The 12178-nt window shown below is 36.4% G+C and overlaps 1 protein-coding gene across 1 annotated transcript in view; it reads right to left on the reverse strand.

Annotated features, from left to right (window-relative positions):
- Nucleotides 1-988: 988 nt before the first annotated feature.
- LOC149801238 (uncharacterized) overlaps nt 989-12178 on the reverse strand; it is a 35703-nt gene continuing 24513 nt past the window's right edge. The window contains exons 4-5 of the mRNA XM_089954281.1: nt 4522-4612; nt 989-2069 (exon numbers count right to left, since the gene is read on the reverse strand). Of these exons, the coding sequence (XP_089810407.1) occupies nt 1217-2069; nt 4522-4612 (944 nt within the window). The 3' untranslated portion in view covers nt 989-1216. The remainder of the gene's footprint in view (nt 2070-4521; nt 4613-12178) is intronic.

The raw sequence follows: 12178 nt of genomic DNA on the forward strand, positions 1-12178 counted from the left end.
GTGATTTGGATGTTTACGTAGCTTTAACAATTTGTCAGTCATATCGCTATGATGTCTGCTTTGATGCAGATTATAGTGATATCTAGCACTGGGGCATCATGCCACAAACATGTAGCATGATGTCCCACCCAGTCACATTATCCTGACACCAAGCCGACCAGTCCTAACACTAACCTCTTAATGCTGAGCGCCTAGCGAGGCAGCTATTAGTACCATTTTTGTAAGTCTTTGGTATGACTCGGCCGTTGTTAGAACCCGCAAACTCCCCCATCCGAGGCGGATGCTCTAGCCACTAGGTCACTGGAGCGGTCAGAGAGAGAGAGAGAGAGCATGATATGTAAAATCTGACTTGGTCTATGCCGTCCATTTCTTTGTTTACTCTTATTTAATAAACATTCTGATCCACTGTACTTCATAAGGGAGAAAATATCATAATCAGCCTTTCTTCATAGCCAAAAACATACGATATTCTTGTTACTGAAACACCGGTAATCATATACGAAAGTCGTTACGTAAAACATTACGTAAATCCTTGACTTATGAGTATTGGTAAAAAGTGACCCATAAGAACAGTAGACGTCCCATTGGCAAGGAAAATTTTCCATATTACGTTCCGGTTTTTAACGGATGACACAATACCCAGGACAGAATTGGTTAACCGCCCATTAGAATTACCACTAAATAAAAAATGACCGCTGTTAGTTGGTTGGCAGAGATTGGGGATCCGTCAACTGTTTGATGGAGACACGTTAAAGATCTAACCTTATAATTCACTTGTTTGTTTAATTCGATCATGGGGAAATTAATTTATATCACACAATATGCCGTGTAACTGTATAATAATTGTACAAAAAAAAGCCTCGGTTTTCAGGTTGAAATGTTAAGTTACATATGTAGAATGCATGTAACGAAAGAAGACACGAGACTAAAATATATTTATCTAAAAATGTGTATTTTCAAAAGGCTTATAGTTTTCCAACGTCTGTCGTCTTTGCTGTAAATCCTGGTAGAAGTGCGTTGTGTGCTTTTCCACCTTAAATCTGAGATGATACATGGTCAGTCCGTCTTTGTTGTGAAAACCAAAGAAAATAGGAAAAGAAAAATGCAACACCGTGCCGTTGTTCTATCTGCATTACAAATATATGTCTGTTATTAAGAAAACTTAAAAGACAAAGCTCTCTCTCTCTCTCTCTCTCTCTCTCTCTCTCTCTCTCTCTCAGTGCACACTGACACCAACACCATCATGAATATAAAAGCACACGCAGTGATTATTTTGATCATCAACTTCCTTTGTTGACGAATTATGGCAAATGTTCACACTGTGATCAGTGGATGGTTTTGCCACCTTTGATTCAATATCTCCAGCGGGTTCAGTTACCAGTTGTATCGAACCCGACGTGTTTTCAACTGTTGTCTGCTCAGTTGGATAAACGTCGTCCATACCATAATTATTTGAGGTATATGGTGGCTTGTCTGTGGTTCCAGATGCAACATTTGATTGTTTTGATTGAAATTTGTTCTCATGGATCCGTGGAAAGTCTTGAGTGCCAGATGCGGTTGTGATGCTTGCCTCAAACATGTTTTCACTCTGACTCTGTTTTCTAGACCTCGGCTTCAAATGTTTCCTTGGTTTTCTGATAGACAAACCAAGGGCACTTTCGTCCTCGTTTATTACTTCTAGGTCACTAACGAAGAGAGAATCGTTGAATGATGTCTTTCTTTTCCGACTTTCATAGCTTCTTCTATCTTTATTTGGTTTTAGTAAAATTTGTTGATTGTTGTCAATTTTCAAAAGCTGAACATGCATGTTGTTTCTCAAAGGGGATTCTGGGTTTTGCCTCTCTGCAACGGATTCTTCTCCATTCCTGTTTGCTTCTGACAGCATACTTATATTTTGACTGGAATCAGTGGCATTACGTCCGGCGCTATCATGGTCCTCTTCGTTCACTCTAGAAAGACTAGATAGTTTCGTGTCCTCCGGATTTTCACTTCCGTCCGCATTCCTGTTTGGCGGTCGCTGCAAACACTTTGGTATTAGCAATCCCATGATGCAGTATTTCTCATCGTCCCTGAAAATATGAAAAGAATCAACATATTATGTCAAAACTTAAAAATATATTTAAACTGTGCAAATAATATTCAAATATTACTCGATAACAATTAGGTGTTAACCTCATTCTGAATATACAAAATACGTAAATGAAATTAAAGGTTCTTGAGCAGAATATGACGTTAACCATAGGCAAAATATCAGTTTCAAAAGATGTTAAATTACCTGCGGCTATAATACCTCTGTCTCCCTATGGCACGTCAAAATCTGTGAAGATTATGTACCCGATATTTGTATTGTTATTTTAACCACATTGTGCTAGTTCACAAGCAAAGCTCTCGCTCTGATCTTGACCTTGTGTTATCACCAGAATTTAGCATAAATTATATCTTGCTTTCGACATTTTTAATTAGTGTGTGTGTGTGTGTGTGTGTGTGTGTCTTAAAAGACCGAATAAAGTACTTGAGTGTTATCGCTTAGTTCAGCATTCATAATTTTCTCAAATTCAAGTTCTTGTTAATAAATAAAGTCAAAACCAAAATTACACAAATTATAACTCCAAACCAGGCTGAACCTGGTGCAAACAGTGTCTGTATAGGCAATGTTTCAATAAGCCATCTGGGAAGTATATTTTTATCTTTCGTTTTGTTAAAGTAGTTTCGTTCCACAGAATTTATATTCGTGATGTACCAGAGAAAAATGATGAAGAAACAAGCATTATAGATATAACGTCTAGTCTTCTTGATGTGCAATTAAGGAATATAGAGAGGATATTTGCTTGAAACAAGTGAATAACGGATATATTTCATTGAGTGGATGAAAATACTAGAGTTTTTCACCCACGAGATGAAATGTATCCGTTATTCACTCGTTTCAAGCAAATATTCTTTTTATTTTATGCTCACATACATTGGCTACCTAATGTTTGTGACACTGTGAATTAGTAGATTTCTTACGGTAATGTCAGCTGTTTACCGTACATGTTCTGCTGTGCTATGTGTACCTGCGCACAAAATTAGTTCCACATCAGATTGATAAAAATTAACTGATATTTCAGAATAACAAACTACAAGTTTCAAGAATAACAGATAGGGATTATTAATCTGCTAATAACTAATTATTAATTATTAATTTTCTAAGGTGCAAAATCAAAGGGAGGTAAATCTGTTCTGACCCAAAAAAGTAGTTCCTTTAGTGAATAAATATTGTTACAGTGAAATATCAATATTATTTTAATTAGAAAATCAATTAGCATAAAATAAAAGCGTTTTATCTTAATGATTCCTACCACATCATGGGTATTTTATCCCAATATTCTAGTTCAGACTATACCCTCATATATTCTTCAACAATTTCTGTGTCAAACGCAGGCTTGAACGATAACATTATTTGATTCGTCCCAAGCACATAAAAAAGACTTTGTCATGAAAATAACATTCTTAAGATAATGGCACTACGCAGCGACCGAATTGAGTACTGAACATAACTTTGCGCAATGACACCAATGCGATCAAATCAGAAAATAAAGTCCACTCTTATCCCTAAGATAAAACATGACGGAAAAAATACAACGATATTAGTCCTCGATTCCACTCTGAACTAGAACTCATTTTTCTTTCATAAATGATAATAAGAACATGAATTTAGAAGAAAAGAAAAGCGGCGTTGTTTCGCGTGAAACGAGACTGTAGATATTGTGAAGCCTCACGTCTGGCAAAAACGTCTGGCTCGGGTGGAAATTTTCTATCGTACACCGATGCAGATGAATGATTCTGTTAGTCCTCTATGGGATAACCGCAAAAACATTTATGCCGTCCGTAGACGAAATATGTCGTCTGTACGTGCCCGTGTACGATTATTGTTCATGGTTTCATATCGATAAATAAAGTAAATAAACTGCATTTTGTGTTTGTTTCTACCACCTTATTGTATCAAGATGCTAGCATTTTGAAAAATAACCATCATTTTCGTTCTGATAAAATTGTAAACATGAAAACAAAGTGTGTGGGAAAGTGGGAAAGCTTTTTTTTTTTTTTTTTTTTTTTTTGGTGGGGGGTACAAATTCATAAATATGACGTTCATGGGTTTAAAAAAAAAAAGCTTTTACAATACAAATATAAAAATAACACATTTTCCTCTGTGATACAAAACGAGAGCAATTCCGATTAGAGTAAGCCGGTGTGAACGTGTCATAAAACTGCTGCTCTATCGTTCAATTTTATATTTTGGTGAGGACCTCTCTACTACACGGTCCGCCTAGCAACACTGACGTCATTAATCAATATTCCAATCGGTAACTCCTATCTGTGGAATACCAATTACTGGTACCCGTGGTCCAGCCGTAGGTTACTAGAACTTTGGCCATATATAGTTAGCCCGAAATTGAATAAATAAACGGTCTGAATCTGCCAATATAATGAAATGTCAAACCGCTGGGTTACTTTGGTCAAGCTATGCCTGTAGGTACTCACCATGAAAATCTTCGAAGCAGGAATAAAACTGTGATGATAGCCATTACCAGGACAGCCACTGCCGCTCCTGAACCCACGATCACAAGTAACTCTGAAAAGAACAAATAGTAACCCTCTTTTACGTCAAGTAAACAGCGGTGTTTATGAGGCTAACATTAAAACAGTGTGAAAGAATGGCTCGTGAGAGGTGGTGAAGAGGGAGGAGATGCGCTGACAAGTGGAATCAGATCACAAGTATTAGTTCCGGTTCACACGAATGAAGTCCCAGTCTATTTTTAGACAATTTATTCTGTCTCCTTTTGGTGGTCATATAAGAGTTAGATTTAGGCATTCTTGGTATGGATTTAAAGGCAATTGTTTTTTTTTCTTTTTTTAGATTGTGAGCTTACGGTGTGGTCGTGTTTATGTTTTTCGACGACAGCGCACAGTGAGTAATAAGGTCTTGATGATGATACGAAAGTGAAATCTGTGTTCAATTGCACGTTGCTTTGTTTACAGTCCAGCCTCTCAAAGAAATAACGGTTAATCTATGACAAGAACTTCAGTGAAGTCATCTTTGAAGGTATTTTAGATTAACATATGATTTGTACTGACTGTCACACAGTGGAAAGTTCGGTACTGAGAAACAAATGTAGAGAATATATAGTAAAACGATTTGTGTTCTGGATCCAAGTGCAAAGAGGACAATCTGTTTAAAATCAGATCTCCGCTGCATTAAGTGAAGATCTAACAGCAGCCGCTTAGGAGTCATGTTCTGGTGACCTATATTATTACCATAATCGCTAAATGTATCCGCCAATAAGATTAAGTCTTATATCTTCGCGTTTGAAACATTGAGCAGTGTGGCTGAAGAGCATTAATGTGTGCCGAACGATTTCAGTGACTTTCATTGTTTTGAAAGCTGCATTTCCATTGGCTAGTTCAAAGGTCACCAGAATATGACCGCTTAGCGGTCGCTGTCAAATCTTGACATAGGACAGTGGAGATCTGATTTTAGTCAGATTGACCAGGAGGTCTGATTCAAATAGAACAGAGTTCTTGCTGTGTTTCTCGTCCGTCAAAATTAGCCATATTAAAGATATTAAAGAGTTTTCTTTTCTTTCACGATTATAATTGATTTTGTAAAAGAAAATAAAGGTTTTGTTAAAAATGAATCAACAGGAAATTATGTGGCATGTAGTCTAGCCTGGTTGGCCGATGTATTATCAAAACCCTTCAAAAAGTCTAAGACTCTCTCAGGTAATATATTATCAAATGTTTTTCTTTTTTATCTTGCAGTTCAGGCCAAAAAAATAGTTTAGTCTCAAGGACTAGAAGTTGACTCGCTAGTACAAAAGAAAAACAAATGTGTTTTACTGCCAGTAGACGCTAGCCTGGTATGCACATCAGTCGGGGTTCACTGTTTGGGAGGTATACTAGAGTCAGGTATGTGTGTCCAATACGCGATCGGTACTGAACCACCTCATCTCTATGATTGTCTACATGAAGAATGAATGCTACACTTCAATAGTGGGTTGAATGTTCCTAAGTTTGTTTATGTAATTTTCGTTACACATTTTTTGCCAAGTGTGACGAACATGCTGATGTATACAGTATCTGAAGTCATTATATAGATTTTTCCATCCAGAACCATGAGACTGAAGGGAGCCTGGGCAATTTGATTTTCCTTTCAGTCCCCTTTATTCCACGTGACCAGACAGTCAACAATGCGGAATACCTTTTCCTTGTAGCCTGAGCACATCATGCTTCTGTAATATTTGAGTTTTCATATTTAAGATTTGGCAAGGTTTTCATTCAGTGAATCTGAAAAGATGATAACATTTGTTATTTCATAGTTTTCATTTTAGTTTAAAAGCTATTATTTTTACTGCAATGTTTGCAGTAAAAATTGAGGATTTATACTGTGAACGGCCCGATATGGTGTCATGAATTGTTGCAATGGTAATACTGACTGTGTTTCCATATTTCCAACCTTCGACATATTGTGACTTGTGGATACGACAGAAAGCTCTGGATTCATTGAATTTGCCTATGAAAATGGAAAGGGTTTGTCGTGGACTTTTTGATAAAAATAGTTTTTGAGGGTGTTGATAACCAGTGTGACTTTGAAGCACATAATGTTTCAGTATTTCCTACGCTGCTCTTTTATTTTTCTAAATGATGACTGATTCATATGCCAAAATGTTGAATGAAGTCGTACTTCTAGATGGAGATAGTTGAGACCCTCTATCTGAAGTGCCAACATATTCCACTTATCTCTGCTGTCTTTCCAAGCTCCAAGAACTTTTTCTTTTCTTTTTTCTCTATCCCCTTGAGTATCAAGACCAAAATGATTGACGCAGTTTTGTTAACTGCTCAATTACGTTTAATCTTCTATCAATATCTCTGGGCGTAAATGTCCTTTATTTAACAATGAAATTCATATTTGGTAATTCGTATAAAAATTATTCCAGAGAGCATTCAATGATAGACCAAATTGTGAATACACTTCTTTTTTGTCCGTATACATCAGAGTATGTCCGCATGTATTCTAAACACAGCTAATTAGAACAGTATACTTCACTTAGATAATATGGAACGGTATAGTAAGACTAGACTGTTATGTAGACACTAACAGGAAAAGTTTGGGTAGGTCCAGAACTTCTGGATGGAGACAATTGAGTCTATGTTGTTGAACACCCGAATGGCTTTCTCCTACTTCAACTGGCGATATGGTCTTTTCTTGTTATTCTTTCTTGGAATGTCAGACTTCATGTAGGAACTAGTGGAGCCAATGGGGGTAGATCACTAGTAGTACAGGCAATTGCACGTGCTCGCCGTTCATTATTATGTCAAATGGGTAAGGTAGAAATGTAATTGTATTACTGTGCTAGTCTTTGTTTGTTCTGTGTAGCATGTGTTAAATATGTTTCTCTCTTGAGTTTTAGTTAATACTCTGCACTAAATATAAAATAATATATTGTAAACCGGGGACATAGTTCCAGACGTAAATACTATACGAATGAGAATAATACACGTCCGTCGTAATTTAGGGAATGTACCCCTATAAAGTATTCTCTTGTTTGCCGTGACAAGCGTTTCAAAACAAAAATATGGCTTCGGAACTAGTATATTTACTTTCGAATATTCAGTTCACCATAACATAGTCATTGTTTTTCAAATCGATCATGGTCGGTCAGGTGCTTGTGACGCTTTTCAGTCCAAAGGTAGGGCTTTAGTAACTGACAGTTTTGGTCGGGCTAGACCCAAAATAAACTTATATGAAGTACTCCTAAAACATACTGAAACTCCGTACAAAATTCAGAAGATCCCATACATACATACATACATACATACATACATTATCATGCGCAAAACTAAAACGATGGTCAAATTTCAAACACCAAGTGAACGTAAGTGTGTGTTCGCACGTTTTATCGTTTGTGTATCCTGTCCTGTGTATAATGGTAATAAAATGTTAAAATCCTCAAAATATAGCGTCAAAGCTGTTATACGAATAGCATTTCCTCTACAAGTTAATAATGGTGCTGGTTACATATCTTAATGATCCTTAACTGACTTCCAATCATAACAATTATGTCGCACAAGATAGACGAGAATACGATTGACAATCCTTTATATCAATGTCAGTAGACACTGGCATTGTATGCACTCTGGTCAGGGTTCATCCATCAGAAGGTATGCAAGAGTCAGGTATGTGTGTCCTATACGTGACTGGCACAATATTACTTAATTTCAGTGATTTGCTCCATGAGAGATGCCGCTCTCCAATGACAAGACTCATGTCACGAAGTTTGATTTTGTGGTTGTTAGTACACATATTTTCCCAAAGTGTATAGAACATGTTGATCTATATAAATTTTGAAGTCAGTGTATGAAATCTTCCATTGGGAACGGTCATTGCAGAGCAACTTTTGTTGCTTAATTTGGGCTCGTGTTACCCGTAACGGTACAGAACACGAGCGAGGTTCGGTAGAATAGATAGAGAACCACAACGCATTCAGCTTCATCATTTCCCATGAATGAGTTTTGAATTCTTAGTTTTATTTAAATATGTTGTGTTTTTAATGTGTTTCTTATTTTGGGACAGAAAAATACTAACACCACTTAATCACATCAAACTGACAATTATTATTTTATAGTGTGTCAGCAAAAATGTTGTGATTGTGGAAGTTGAGTCGTAACGAGTTGCCATGGTGGGTAATTGTGTGGAAACAGCTAGTGTCAGTATTGTAGTTATCCCCCTTTGTCCAGTAAGGAAGTTGCATTATATGTGTATCGGAAAATAAAATTTCTTGATTTATTTTCATTTCTGGCTCCTGCAGCTCTTTCCGATGCATAAATAAATGCTCACTTTCCATTAAATTATTCAAAGGAAAACTGGATACGGCACGGCATTATGTGACTATACTGCTTTCCATAGTTATCCTGTGAATACGTTTTGGTACCTGTAGTCTGCAAGCCAAGTGATGCACTCTGGACAACGTTGAATTCTCTACTACTTTGATTTGAATATGGATGATCCGTTTATATTCTCTGAACGTTTTAAAAGAAAAGTTACTTTCTCATTCATTTTCTAGCATCTTCCAATCAACATACTGTAAACTATTAAATGCAACATCTGTATTTACGACTGGTTGCCTATTCGTATTGGTATTAACGGTAATGAAAGGACAGAAGAAGAAATAATAAACAGCCGAAGCAGTCATGCAGTAACCCCTGTGAGAACGGAAAGTTCTATACACTGATTTGACATATTATATGAATAAGCAATTTCTATATACACGGCAAAGTATGCGGAATGAAAACTTCACAAACTTGCTTCATAACATCAAACCCATCTTTGGAGAATTGCATCCCTTAACATGAAAAAATCTCAGACATAAGGTTAAATCGCAATACATCCATCCATCCATCCATCCATCCATCCATACATACATACGCCTGTTCTGAGTAGCCGAATATCTAACATTTTATCTGCTTGAAATCAAAGAATATACATACTACTGGACGCCAAATGATATTCAGATTCGTATGTCACTTGTTTAAGCTCGAATAAACAGTAACACAAGAAAGAGTGAAAACAACAAGCTTTTAAAATTATACAATAATTTATTTCCCTGGAAAAATTCTGTATAAATGAAAAAATATGAAGTTACGGTTTTATAGAATCAAATCCAAAAATGATCAAAGAATTACCACACACAAAAATAAAAATTGAAGACCTAATAACAAAATGTTCTACTGATTTCACGTTCAAATTCCGACGAAGAATCCAAGCTGGAAGACGAGGACGTATGCTGCAACCTGTATTGTTGAAGTCTACAATTCCTTGTAGAAACAAGAATTATCACTCTGGTTTCTGATAGCTGATGAAATTTTTGTATATATAAAAAGACTGTTCTTGTTCCACAGTATTCATTAGCACACGTACTTTCCAGAAAAATAACAATTAATCCTTTTTGAATCCAAGTATTTTGAAATAATTCCAAACAGCACCACATACAAACTAACAGTTTAACAGCCCAGCTTCTACTGATATTAATTCTCCAAAACATGGGTTATATGGGCTTTCTAAAACGTAAACAAGGGGTCACGTGGTCATCTTCTGGACGGTTATAGAAGCAAGTAGTTGTTACAGATCACGTTTACCCAGTGTGACCCTGTCAAAAAGCAACCATTTTTACTCATCAAATATACATGACAAGAAAATCTTAGAAAGTGCTCAGAAATGGGTAGGAAAAAAAGCGGGCTCAGATTTTCGAAATCAAAAACTAACTGTATGCGCATCTGCCAGTTACATCCTAACCATCAAGACCCCAAGCTCGTCCTTGACGATTGTCTTATTCCTGTTGTTGAGGAGATCAAATTACGAGATTTTTTTCGACTGTAAACTACCTTTTCTCCTGTATATCAGATATCTCCTTAGGTACGTATGTCACAGAGCCCTGGATTTAATACGAGTCTTAGCAAACTGATTAGGAATCAGATCAGAAGGTTTTGCTCCAGTTATATATATATATATGGTCTTTCAAATTCGAACATCATCAACGAATCCTCTCGCTTTTCAGAGTGAATTCAATGAAATTAGAGCCTCTTTTCGTAGCCATACGTCACTATATAAACAGACGGTCCGAACAAAAGTGGCAAAGTTGTAGTTGCCATTTTAACACCAAAAGACACCATCTCGAACCGGTTACCAGATAAATGCACAATTTGTTCTGCAGAAATCAGAGTCATATTCAAATGTTAGAACTTCAGTGAAACCTTTCAAAAACAAATTGCATTATCTTTTCGGATTCCATAGCCACACCAAAAGCCTTGAAGAATCTTAAAATCTGAAAACGCGTTGATGTCACAGAAATTACAGAAACAAAATGTTCTCATAATATCACTGCTGGCTGCAATGTCACACTGGTAGCAAGGAAAGAGGACGAATAAAGCAGCCAAAGCTACCCTCTCTGATTTAAAATATTGCATAAATAACGATAGTTTGACATATGTAGCACAATGTCTGGACTAAAAAATCCACAAACGTAAGAACATCAAACCCAATAATGGATGGAACGAATCAGAGAGATAAGGCAATAATGAGCCAAACGTGTATCGAACACGCATGTCTGACCCAAGCATACCTCCTGAATGGTGAACCTCGACCAGGATGTGTTCTACGCCAGTGTCCACTGACAAGGGAATACATTTTTATACATACATACATACATATGGCGGATCGGAGTGCGAATTTTTCGTAAAAAAGAGACAACAACAACGACCATTAAAAGCCTAAACTTCATATCTCAAACGATCGCGGCCCTATCGGATTAGTGTCACCAAGCTATGGGGTCGATTAAGGTGCTCGATTACATTTACGATTACGATTACTGGTTGTCTGGCACTGATAATCACGATTTTGATTAAGATTATACTTTATTTGGAAACCATAATTACGATTACGATTACGATTGCAGGGGATGATTACGATTACGATTGCAGGGGATGATTACGATTACGATTGCGATTACGGTTGCTTTATACTTTCTTGTTACATTTCTTTCTTCTGGGCAGATTTAATACATTGTATAACTCAAAAACTAACAATTTAAACTCTGTGTAAATGTTTATTGACAATTATTTACGTACAGATTAACATGTCTGATGAGCGCTACTTAACCTGTTAAGCGCCTCGTCTAAGCTGTATAAACTTGGCATTCTGCTCAGAAGCCAAGTAAAGTACATTGACGTGAAGTCTGCTTTACTACTAACTTATACCTCATGAAAGAGTTGCTAACTGGACATGAAGTTTTGAATTAACAAATGGTCACCAAAAATTATTAGGCAGTATATTTTTAGAAACATTATCTTGTATATTACCGATTCCTTTTTGTAATAGTCAACATTCTTGGTCTTTTGTTTAAGGCAACTTTTATTATTCTTATAATTATTAAGAATATAATTAACGAGTTCTGGTTGTAGACATTTGTAATCATGATTGCACTATGTAATTACACTGCCAATGTAGGAAGATCACGACTATAGACCTTCTAAAACCAATGATTTCACATTGTAACCGATTACAATCGTATACGATCACAATCGTAGTCGGACCCATGCCTGGTCATAGCTAAGTGAATTGAAGTTTAAACAAAAAGACGAAATT

This window comes from Sinohyriopsis cumingii, chromosome 4, assembly GCF_028554795.1.
Source record: "Sinohyriopsis cumingii isolate HCF-2022 chromosome 4, ASM2855479v2, whole genome shotgun sequence".
Lineage (NCBI taxonomy): Eukaryota > Metazoa > Mollusca > Bivalvia > Unionida > Unionidae > Sinohyriopsis > Sinohyriopsis cumingii.